Genomic DNA, 12,659 nt, shown 5'->3' with positions numbered 1-12,659 from the left:
AATTTCACAAGCTGCCTCACTGCCATTTACTGGGGTAGAGAAGAAGTGCAGTTAGACATATGACAGGCCAGGAGTCCTTGCCCAGAAATTTAGTCCTTAAATTGATCTGAGAGCTGGCCCCTCCCCCCTGTAATTTCTATCCACAGGTCCTGGTTGTGCCCTCTAGAGTAATAGCTGAATCTGTTTCTTCTTCCACTTTACATCTCTTCTGAAATGTAAGGACCACTATTATGCTATTATGATACTTATGGGGCAGGTGTTACACATTCAGTGGATACCCTAGGTTACCCTTTGTGGCATTTGTTTTTGAGCCCTACTCCTTTGTCCAAATGATCCGGGGTTCTTTACTCTTGGGCTCTGAAGAAAATCATTGAAGGGAAGGATTGATCAAATCATCTTATTCACATTATTTCACATTATTAGCAGAATTGCCCTTTAAATGAGTGATTTTGTGATGAACTAACCACCACACTCAGGAAACAGACCACAGGCATAAATAAAATTTAACAATTTGAGAGAGAAGTTTATTGAATCAAGTCAGTAGAAGTCTCAAAACAGATAGAAATAAGATTGTGTTCCTCAGATCTGTGTCCTGAGTTGGATCTCCACCAGCTATCCAAGACCACCACCAGTGGGGGGGGGGAAAAGGGCAGGCAAAGGGAAAAAACAAGTGGCTATTGGGAAAGGGGGAAATGGGGAGGCCCCCAGGCATCCCAAGAAGGATTTCTAGATGAGATATAGTTGGGGAAAATGATAACAGCCCAAGCTTAGGTGGGTATTAGAACCAAAGGCAGCAACTTTTTCCAGGTGATAATACCGAAGATGACTGGCGGAGAGGGGGATGTCAGAGAGAGAAGAGGTAGCTTCCCTTGTTATTTTTCAAGGTTCCATCTCAGACACACATTCCAGATGATTTCATTTTCTTCTTCTGAGGACTTTAGGCCTGTGATTGGCTGAATGGAATGGAATGGTGAGAGAGGGCTCAAAAGGTTCATCCTTCTTGCTAAGAGAATCTTTTATCTAAAGGAAATACAAAAAATTTCTACTTCACTTGGACTGAACTGAACATATCACGGTTTTGAAAATAGGAAGAGATCTTCTCCACTGCTCTGGGGTGTAAGCCAAGATAGTGAAATTGCATGATTAGCTGAAAACAAGCACATTTGTCCTAAGGAGTTGTGCATATGTGTCATCACTTACTTGTTTGACCACTAACTTGTTTGACCACAGCCAAGGGGGATGGCCAAGAAGCTTATTCCTTCAGATGGTACAATTTAGCCTTAGTTTAAAGGAATTTAAGCTTTCACCTGGAATTCTGACCTAGATAAAAGACATTTGAGTGGTTAAGGGAAAACTTAACAAAAATTCCAACGTTAAGGAGGAAAATGGTTTTAGTGTATCAATATAACTACATGCACATGTATACATTCTCTAGCAAGCAATTTCAGTACGTTTATGTTCAGGGAAGAACAGTTACAATATTGCAGTTAGTGAAATTACAATAATCCTAAATTGCAAACACACCCTTATAAACATTGCCAACAGGAGTATAGAACTAAAGAGACCAGATTTTGTGGAAAACGTGGCAGCAGTTAAAGTTCTGTTGGTCCTGCAGCAGAAATTCATTCTTTGGCTACCTTCCTTAAACCTACAGAAAGGTAGCATGTCACTACATTAATTATCCAGAAAGGGAATATAATATCTGAGATGTTCACTAGGTGGCACTATACTCAAGCCCACCAACTGAGTGGTCTTACCAAGGACTCCAGTGTGCACTCAGAGCTTCCCATGCCAGGAAACTGCATGGCACTAATGGTTAGGCAAGTTTAAAACTCATACTGGCCTAGTTCTGAATTTAGATTAGTGAATAATTCAATATTTTTCATATGAAAGCACACAGTTTAAAGCCAGCCCTTAATGCCACATCTGAACTTTCCTTTCTCAGGGTGGACAAATGTCTCCTGCCCCGCAAATCCACAAGGCAGTCAAATGTAGCAATCACTGCGGCTACATGATGTATTTAACATAACGACAATGCCAGGGAAAAGGTTTCAGCACTTCTACATGGGAGCTCTCACATCAGCCATACCCCAAAACCTCCTCCTGCTTGTCCTCCTAGTTTTTTCAGGGATTATCCCAACCTGTGGGGAAAAAACAAACGGAGGTGTTGCATGTCTGGGACCCACGTCAGGATCAGGACTGTAACTCTAAGCAAAGGAAAACAGAGGAAGTGCATCAATATGAAAGGAGTTACAGCAGCTGTCAGTCTCCCTACCCTGATTTGGTTAGTTGCTGATGTCTCTGGCCTCCAGATCATTTTGGCCTCAGGCAGAGTATGAGCCTGGCAGATAAAGTGTCGGTAGAGGGCCACACCCATAGTATTAGTCCAAATGTTGTGGCTATACCTCCTTTTATCTAGCATGGCAAACAGGAAGACTCCTTCAAACGGCAAAGAAAGGAAGGGGATAAAATCAGTTCTGGATGCCAAAGTACATATCTCATTTCCTTCCTTGTACTACATGGCTTCCTGTCCATTGTGAGCCTGTACTGGTGGAAATACTGATGTTTTCTAGTAAAGAGGAAAGATCTGACCAATTTCTGAAATGCTCTCCTGAAACTTTTGTTTAAAACCACACTAAGACTTTTGGGACGCCCTATATGTTACTTTAAGATTTGAAAAAAATATTGTACATGTTACCTCTTGCAAGCCTTGCAACCACTCTGATAGGAAGGTACTACAGGCATTATTATCTTCATTTTGCAACTTAAGAAATAGTACTAGGGAGATTAAGTGCCTGACCTATGGTCACAGCTAATAGGTGTTACAGGTGGGCTGGATTATAACTTCCTAAAATTTGAACACTAAACACTTCTTAGGGTCACCTAAGATGAAAGAGTTGAAATACATGATCTTTCACAAGGTAGCTGGTGGTGCAGTGGCTAGAGTCCTGGGCCTGTAGTCAGAAAGATCTGAGTTCAAATCTGTCCTCAGATACTTATTAGTTACGTGACCCTGGCCAAGTCATCTGTCTCAGTTTCCTTAATTGTAAAATGGAGATAATAATAGCGCCTACCTTGGTATTGTAGGGATTAAGTGAGATAATATTTGTGAAAAGCTTGTGGCATAGTAACTAGGTACTCTATAAATGCTCTCAATTTTTCCTTTTAATATCCCTTCTAGCTCTAAATCCTACAATCTTCTTGACTCTCAACTTAGTCATCCAAAGTATTAGCTCTCACTCCTACTTTTGTTTCTTACACAAGTAATGGTTGGTCATTGATAAAGAAAAATTTAACATTGAAGAAGCTAGGGCTAAAAATGGGGTCGATTAAGATCTTTTAGCACAGCTGTTCAATCAGCTACAAATCCACTGCCACATAAGGCCCAGCCCACATTGCTCCATTGTGTTCATGAGGGCATCACGAGAAACTTGGTCACTGGCCTTTTGGAAGTGTTCTACTGATTCTATATTTTTTCAATTCCACATATTTCTTCAGTATGAACATATAGTTGCTTTTCCCTCCCTTGAAATCTGTAAGAATAGACTAAATAACCATCAGGATGTTTTAGGGAGACTTTTTGTATGGGAATGAGTTGAATGGTATGATTTCAAGATCAATCAATCGATCAATAAGTATTGATTAAGCACCTACTATGTGCCAGGCACTATATTAGGCACTAGGGGATACAAAGACAAATTTGAGAATCCCTGCCCTCAAGGGCTTTTATTCTACCAAAGAAGACAACTTGCATGTGTCCATTCATAAGGACATACAAAATAAATGCAAGTTAAATTCAAGGGGGAGATATCAACAACTGGGAGGATCAGGAAAGGCTTCATATGGAAGGGGGAATTTGAGCTGAGCTTCAGGTACTTCCAGCTCTAAATCAATTATCCTGTGACCTTTATCTTTTCTGTGACCGCCACTCTGAACCAGAGGGTGGAACACCATACCCTACCAGGGGACCCCCAGGTCTGGGTTCATGAAGAATAAGGTTCTGTCCCAGAGAAATCGGACTTCTAAAAGAAAGAAATTGGGCTCACCTCATACTCTCTGGCTCATTACATTCCTACTCCAGAACCCTGGGAAAATCTCTCAAAGCTTAGATTTAGTCATGTCTATGGTCTACCCAAAAGGAATAAATAGAGTCTCTTCTAGAAAGGCACTCAATATAAGGCAAGGGAATAAGAATAAGCATTTATTAAGTGCCTACTATGTGCCAAGTACTGTGCTGAGTATTCTATAGATATTATCTCATTTGATCCTTACAACAACCCTGGGAGGTAGGTGCTGTTTTTTATCTCCATTATACAATTAAGGAAACTGAGGCTAAGTGACTTGTCCAGGGTCACACATACAGTAACATCTGAGACTACATTTGAATTCACGTCTTCCTGACTTCAGGTCCAGTATTCTATCCATTGTACCCCCTAGTACTGCCTCAAATGATTTTACAAATATCATCTCATTTGTTACACAAAGTAGATCAGACATAAGACAACTCTTCATTTCTCCTACCACAAAAGAAATACTGAAAAGTGAAAACTCATAACTATGGATTGAGAAATACATAAAGCACAATAGAACAACCAACATCTCTGTGGTACTCTGCTGGGAAATTAATTTTTAAAGTGTTAAAACACAAAACATTTCATAGGATTGCTGAATAGGCATAGCACCTTTATCTTAGTTCTGCTGAGCAGTTCCCTCAAGGTCCATATCTTCTGGCAAGCCAGGGCATGATTTAGGCTCATCCTCCTGGAACTGGTCATCTCCTTCAAGAAGCTTTTTAAAAAGTGACCTCCTTCTGGGCAGCCAGCACCAGAACCCAGTACTTCTATCTCTCAAACTCATAGAGTTGCTTCTAAGGCAACTTACTATCCATCTCAAGATAGTTGTTCAATCACCTGTGTCCAAGGAAAGAAACAAAGCAAAAGAGACAGGTCAGGCTTTAAGAACCAGTCTCAAATTCATCTAGACTAGCTCATGTTCTCACTGCCTTGAATAGAATAGTGTTGAGGAATTCTCTCAACCTCTTGGGAAATCCTTAACTGTCGACAGGCCTCCAATGACTGTGGGTCAAAGACAGGAGGCTAACTCAAAAGTAAACAGCTTTATAGTAAAGTAACAGATCTGTTCTCACTGATAGCAAAGTCAGATTCCTGGGGCACAGATTCTATTTTTATAACCTTGCAGGCCTGCTTTGAGCACACAGCCAATCAGTAGCATTTTGGTAGCAACTCTTGTTGTTCAGTTGTTTCAGTCACGTCCAACTCTTCCCGAACCCATTTGGCATTTTCTTGGTGCAATTCTGCTTCATTTAAATCTAATTCATGTGCAATTCAAGACATCACCCTGAGATGTCATTGTTCCCCTTCAAAAAAAAAAAGCAAGGACAAACAACTGGAATGGTTTGCCATTTCCTTCTCCAGCTTATTTTACAGATGAGGAAACTGAGACAAACAGGGTTAAGTGACTTGCCCAGGGTTACACGTCTAGTAAGTGTCTGAGGCTGGATTTGAACTCAGGAAGATAAGTCTTCCTGACTGTACGCCTAGCACCCTATTCACTGTGACATCTAGCTGCCCCCTGTAGCAATTTAGGATGAAGTAAAGCATTTGACAAGAGAGCGAGGGATAGAAAAAGAGTCAGGGAAGTCAGTCAAGGGAGAAAAGGGGAGTACTTGGAATGCAAGTAGCAGGATTCATTATCAAAATAAGAAAATATTCCCTGTCCAAGGTCAGGAAACAAGGAGAAGAAACTAAACATTTTTATAATTGTGAAAACAATCCTATTAGACAAAACTGCAAGGTCTCTTATCCAAGGACAGCAAGTAGTTGTTACAACCATGGATGAAACCATATGCTTTACTGCATCCTTGAGTAGAGATTGGAGACTTTCTAATAATAAGCCACCAGGTGTTGGGGGATTTCTACATTGTTAGTTCATCAAGGTGATGAGGAATAATTATGGTTCCTATTTTTCACCCACAATAGCTACCAGGGCAGAGTTGGGGACTTCCCACCATGAAAAGTTCAAAAAAGAGCTGTTGGCATACCATGCCACATATTCAGAAGAGAGCAAGGAGTAAAAGTTGTTTCTCCTTGTAAAGTCCATGGGCAAGAGGCTGTTCCTGCCCAGTCCTCTTTCTTAACCAATGTACCCCTATTATTGGGAGGAGGAACACCTAGGGACCAACCAGAAACCTCTGGTTACATATGTCTTTTTTATCAAGGGGTTCACCAAAAGGGGCCAGGCCCAAGGCCTATCCTCATACATGCTCTATGGGATGGCCACTGTTACATAGGTTTTTAGAGTTTGGAAGAATTTTAGACATCTGTCAGTCCAAATCCTTCATTTTGAAGATGAGAAAACTCAGGCCCTAAGGAGGGGAAGTGACTTGCCCAGAGTTACACAAGTAATTAGTAATAGAGTCAAAAGTTTAAACTTGGGTCGTTTCACTCCAAGTCCAGGACTTTTTCCACTATACCTCACACAAATTGTAAGTTTAACACAAAGTACTAGAAATTTGTCTTGTGTGAGGCCCGAATAGAATATCAGACTGGGCCAGAATCTCCTTTCAAAATGAAAGAGGAAAAAAACAAAAGAATATAAGAGCTGTGAGGTGTCTTCTAGAGGCTCCATCTATAAAATGGGGATAAGGGATGGCTTGCTGGATGGGGACAATGAGAGGGATATCTTTAGAAATGAACATCATGTAAAAACAAAAGATGTCAATGCAAATTTTATGAATAAGATGGGACTATTAGTGCTTGCATAACCTACTTTATAGGGTTATGAGGGTCAGATAGCGTACTTTGTAAGAATAAAGTGCCATATAAATGCAAGCTCTCTTTATAATCATTCCTCCCAGAGGGATTCCTACAGGGACTCTATGTCTGTTCTGATTGTGTCTGCCCACTATGTTCTGTCCTAGATCTTGGCTTTGCAAATCTGAGTCTTCTTGTCGGATGTACTCCTAGGGTTTGTTGGCTGCAAACCTTGCCTTCCTCTCTTTCTGGGTAGCACTCAAAAGTCTGAGTTTTGCTTTTTCCCATTCTTTCATTGCTTCTGGGAGACTAATGTGCTTTTATTACCCAGAGTTTCTCTCTGCTGCCTTCTGCTGCCTGAGATGAAAATCATATATTCCTTGCCTTTCCAAGTCTTTGGCAATCTGAAGAAACCTAGTGGACTCCTCAGAACGCTGTTTTTAAATGTATAAAACAGAATACTTAAAATTTTAAACAACAGTGATGTCAAAATTAAGACATATTTTTTCCCCATCTAAATTCAAACACCCTTGAAATCTATCCTGTGAACCCCAGGACTATCTCCTGATAGCCTGATGGTTGGTCAGCCTGCTTTGTCTCTCCCCACTCCAGTTCATCTTCCACTTAGCTGTCAACCCGATCTTCCTACAGGGCAGGTCTAAACATATCACTTTCCTATTAAACAAACCTGTCTGGCTCCCTATTGCCTCCAGGATCAAAAATAGGGCATTCAAAGCCCTTCAGAATCTGGCCTGCCTCCTACCTTTCCAGTCTTACACCTTACTCCTCATCATATCCTCTTCAATCCAGTGACACTGGACTTCTTGCTATTGCTCAAGCAGGACACATCATCTTTTGACACAGGGCATTTTTCATGAACTATCCTCCCATGCTTGGAATAATCTTCCTCCTCATCTCTCCCTCATGGCATCCTTCAAATCACAGCTAAAATCCTATCTGATTTTCTTTCCTGATTCCCCTTAATGCTTGCTTGCTGCCTCATGCTTAATTCCCCTATCTGCTGTTGATTACCTACAATTTATCCTTTATATATCTTGTTTGGATATGGTTATTTGCAAATTAGCTCCCCATTAGACTGTAAGCTCCTTGAGGGCAGGGACTATCTTTTGCCAATTCTTTGTATCCTTAGCACTATGCTTGGCATGCAATAAGTACTTAATAAATGCTTTTTGAATGGCTTACTGACTGATTGATGACAAACCTACTACTTTGAAAGGTAGCCTCCTCTACCTTTGGATAACTCCATTGGGAAGTTTTTCCTGATGTTGAGCCTAACTTTGCTTTTTTTTTTTTTTGCAACTTCTACCCATTTCCTCCTGTAGGCCAAGTAGAATAAATCTAATCCCTCTCCCATATGACAACCCTTTAAAAATATGAACAGAGCTGTTATAGGATCATTGATTAAGAAAAATAGAAGAGACCTTAAAGCTACAGAGGGGTCAAGGTCCACATGTGGCCCACAATACTCCCAAGAGTGGCCTGAACCAGATTGAAATGTAATTTGTACATATTTAACAAAACAAATAAAAAGACAATAAAACATTGATTGTATTTTCTATTCCTATATATTTCTATATTATATGTCCTATATAAATACTTATTCTATACATTTCTACTGTATGTTATTTTCTAAGTAAATATACAGCCAGCATTCATATATGTATGTAGGATTTAATGGCCTCTGTTTCTATCTAAGTTTGACAACATTGCTCTAGTTCGATTCTCTCATTTTGCAGATGAGGAAACTGAGACTCAGAAAAGTTGTTACTTATACAGATAATGACAGAACCAGGTTCAAACCCAGATCATCTGATAATAATAATAATTAATATTTGTATGATCCTTTAAGGTTTGCGAAACACTTTTATTTCATTTGATTTTCACAATAACCCTATGAGTCTGGTGCTGTTATTATTCCCATTTTTCAGATAAGCAATGTACCCAAAGTCACACAGCTAGTTAAGTGCTGTCAAGTCTGGAAATAAACAAAAGTCATGAGTTGGGGGATAAAACGTCTTTAATTAAGGTAACAGGGTAGCAAACCTGCCACCCTGGGGGATGTCCAATGGATTTCCCAATTCTAAGAACCATGCATAAGCTTTTTATACCTTTAGGAGGAGAGGGGAAGGAGGTAATATGAGATAGCAAGGCCTGGTCATGAGACCCCAGCCGCCCCCGGCAATCTGAGCAAGGAGAACCACTTCATTCTGAAGTTTTGCCTTCATGCCATGAATTCTAGTGGAAGGGGGCAAGGACAGCAAGGACTTAGATCCAGCTTGAGCCAGGTTCCCCCACAAGGCAAGATTTCAGGATGGGACTTAAGGTCTAACTCAACTCCTCATAATCAACATTATCTTGCTGGGAATGTTACTGACATTCTGACATTGCTAGCTTCATTTAGGGAGTGGCAAGTAACATCAGATTTGATATTAACAGTTTCTGTCCTCATATTAACAATTATATTAACAATTTTCTGTCAGTGCCTGAAAGAGTAATACAACTCAGGTCCCCTTGACTTGAGATCCAGCCCTCCACTCTACCACGCTACCTAGCATCCATATCCAGCATTCTTTCCATTGGCCAAGTTGTTTAAGATTCCTGTAAATGTTATCTAAAACAGTCTTGCAGCAGACATGTTGGAAGGCATGGGGATACTTTACCATTTAGCACACCTCTCTAAATCAGTAATGACTTATAGTTAGATTGATCTTAAATTAAATGATTTTTTTTTCCTGGCAGACTGCTCCCTAAATACAGACTACAGTTATCTGTGAGGGGTTTTATTCTTCAACCCAACAAACATATCCTTTTGTTCCCCCATGTGTACATCTTGTCTCTCTAGCTATAGTGTCATGTCCTTTAGTGCAGGAAGGAGCTGAATCTTCTATCCCTTTTATTTCTCCTCCACACAATGAGACCTAGTATTTCAGCACCTGGTGCCCATAGTGGGCACTCAACAAAAACTTTCCCTACAACTTCAATCCAAGTTTAATTCCTCCTCCCTATGAGAAAACCCTCCCTGGAGTCTCACCTAACCTTCAACTCTCTGCTCTCTTACAGCTCTGTCCATTGGGAAGTCTGGTGAGTTCCACCTTCCTTTTTTCTCCCTTCAGCCCTACATTCTGACGTTGTGTCCTAGCCCTGATTTCTCAGGAATCAAGGTATCTGTGTGAGGGGGAATCCCTTCACTCCCCAGAGCTTTCTGTGGCAGGGAGTGAAGGACTGTGAAAAGAACACTAATTTTACACTGATCTAATATCCCCTCACCCCAGAGCTGGAGCTAGCAAGGACTAACCCTCTCTCACTGCTTTTTGGATTACCCACTGGTCCCTCTGCAGCACAGTATCTCTGACCTAGAGGAAGCGGTCCAGCGCAACTTTCTCTTACCCTCACCAAGGACTCTGGGCTTTATTCTACCCCTCCCCCATCACTCCCCACACACACCCCTAACTCCTAAACTTCACTGGGAATTCTGGGTCTAATCTCCCCCTCACTGAGAGTTCTGAGCCTCCCTTTCTTTCTATGATGAGCTATGATCCCTTCCCTGACATCCCTGATCTTCAATCCTCCCCACCCTCACTCTGATCCTCACTTTCCTCTCACTAAGAATTATTCTGGGCTTTGTTCCCCTTTCACTGAGAACCCTGAATCTCACTTCCCATCACTAAGCAGCATCTGAATATCACTTCTACCTCAGAGAGTACTCTGAACCTTCCACTTTCTCAGTGGGGACCATGAGCCTTACTATTCACTAAGGATTCTACACCTCACTGTCCTCAGACAAAGGGCCCTGAGCTTTCCTCCCTTCTAGTTATTTCTCATGCTCCCCTTTCTTCAGATTTCAGAGCCACAGTCCCTGGTATCTGCATAGCTTTCTCCTTTTACATCTCAGATGTCATCACAAAGCCCATCTTGTCTCTTCAACCTCCATGGACCACTTTCTTCTCTTATGAGAAAGTACATTTGACGTGTGGGCATCTGGATCTCATGGGATTAGGAGACATCTTATGGTACAAGGAGGGGAAGAAGTTCCACCAAACCTCTAGAAAAACCACTGTGATCTCGCAAAGTGGACAGTACAGCTGTGGGAGCCAGGATTCTGCCCTCAGTGACCCTATGAACATCACCTTCTATAATGGTGAGCAAGGGCCATAGTGTGGCTCCAGGGAATCATGTCATGTCTGTCATTTAAAGATCCCAAGGAAATGTACTAGGGACTCAACTTTGGGTGTCCTCCCTCCCCTTGGATCCCCCATTCTTTCTAAAAACTGGCAGAAGCCTAGTCTGCATCTAGAGTTTGTGGAAGAGCTAAAGTTTTTGGGAAGCCTATGGGGACAGGTACTGGTGAGCAGATGGATGGAGATGTTTTTAGACAATAACAAGCATCCATTTGTTTTACCCTTATGAAAGTCTTCAGAAGCAGGTTTGGAACGAGTGATAAGGAGGATTTTTTATGAGTTATGAGAATTTTTTCTATGATTGAACTATTGTAAGGATTTGATAAGGAACATCTACTAATGCAGATAAGTGCTTTCCCTTCCATTTATAATCAGAGTTGTCTAGGAGCACTGAGAAGTTAAGTGACTTGCCCAGAATCACACAGCCATCACATGTCAGAGACAGGCCATGAGTCCAACTCATCCTGACTCTGAGGGTACCTGTCTATCCACAGGCCATGCTTGCTCTCAAATAAAAAATAGTGAAAAAGAAAAGAAGGCAGAAATGTACCAGTTCAGAGTAGAGAAGGTCAGGGGAACTGAGGGGGTAGAAAGGGAGAAGGAAGGAAGAAAGGAAAGAAGGAAGGAAGGCAGGGGGAGAAGGAAGGAAGAGAGGAAGAAGGAAGGAGGGAAGGAAGGAAGGAAGGAAGGAAGGAAGGAAGGAAGGAAGGAGGGAGGAAGGGACAAAGGGAAAGGAAGAAAGGAGAGAAGGCCTTCTCTCAAGATGGTGGACAAAAAAACCCCAAAGGAACCAAAGGAAAAGAAGGTCAGAAAGGAAAAAAAAGAGAAGAACAAAAAGAAAAATGTGGCTGAAAAGGTGGTGAAAAAGCCTTTAAAGCATTGCAGTAGGAACCCGGTCCTGCCCTGAGGGACTGGTAGATACTCATGGTCTACAATGTATTCCTGGTGAGCCATGTGCAGAAATATACTGCACCAAAAACCCAGATTGAAAGGAAAAAGAAAGAGAAGGTGCCTGCTGCTATCTCAAAGCCAGTTGGTAGTGATAAGAATGGAGGAACTCATGTGGTAAAGATTTGAAAGATGACTAGGTATTACCCTACTGAGGATGTGCCTAGAAAGCTGCTAAGTCATGGCAAAAAGCCCTTCAGCTAACACATGAGGAGACTTTAAGCTAGCATCACCCCAGGCGCCATTCTGATCATGGCCACTGGCCATCACAGGGACAAGCCAGTGGTTTTCCTGAAGCAGCTGGTTAGTGGCTTGCTACTGGTGACTAGACCTCTGACCATCAACCATGTTCCTCTGAGAAGGACTCATCAGAAATTTGTCATTGTCACCTCTACCAGGGTTAACCTTTTGGGTGTAAAAATTCCAAATCATCTTACTGATGCTTACTTCAAGAAGAAGAGTTTCTATAAACCATGAAGGAGAGATTTTTGACACAGAAAAAGAGAAATCTGAGATTACAGAGCAGCACAAGGCTGATCAGAAAACAATGGACTCTCAGATCCTGCCCCAAATCAAGAAAATTCCTGAGTTCTGTGGCTATCTGCATTCTGTATTCTCTCTCTCCAACAGAGTTTATCCTTACAAACTGGTGTTTTAAATGCCTTGCAGAGAACTCTTAATAAAAAGTTTAGAAGAAAGAAAGAAAGAAAGAAAGAAAGAAAGAAAGAAAGAAAGAAAG

At 41.4% G+C, this 12,659-nt stretch overlaps 1 protein-coding gene and 1 pseudogene across 2 annotated transcripts in view; both read left to right on the top strand.

Annotated features, from left to right (window-relative positions):
• Nucleotides 1–12,659, top strand: part of FCRL6 (Fc receptor like 6) — a 36,538-nt gene that overhangs the window by 1,751 nt on the left and 22,128 nt on the right. For both annotated transcript variants that reach the window (XM_027840084.1, XM_027840083.1), the window contains exons 2-3: nucleotides 9,855–9,875; nucleotides 10,633–10,932. In XM_027840084.1, coding sequence (XP_027695885.1) covers nucleotides 9,855–9,875; nucleotides 10,633–10,932 — 321 coding nt within the window. The remainder of the gene's footprint in view (nucleotides 1–9,854; nucleotides 9,876–10,632; nucleotides 10,933–12,659) is intronic.
• Nucleotides 11,783–12,609, top strand: LOC114026391 (annotated as a pseudogene).

The sequence above is a fragment of the Vombatus ursinus genome, unplaced genomic scaffold (genome assembly GCF_900497805.2).
Source record: "Vombatus ursinus unplaced genomic scaffold, bare-nosed wombat genome assembly UNPS02014838.1, whole genome shotgun sequence".
Classification (NCBI taxonomy): domain Eukaryota; kingdom Metazoa; phylum Chordata; class Mammalia; order Diprotodontia; family Vombatidae; genus Vombatus; species Vombatus ursinus.
The sequence above is the reverse complement of the archived record's forward strand: the minus strand, read 5'-3'. Positions and strand labels throughout refer to the sequence as shown.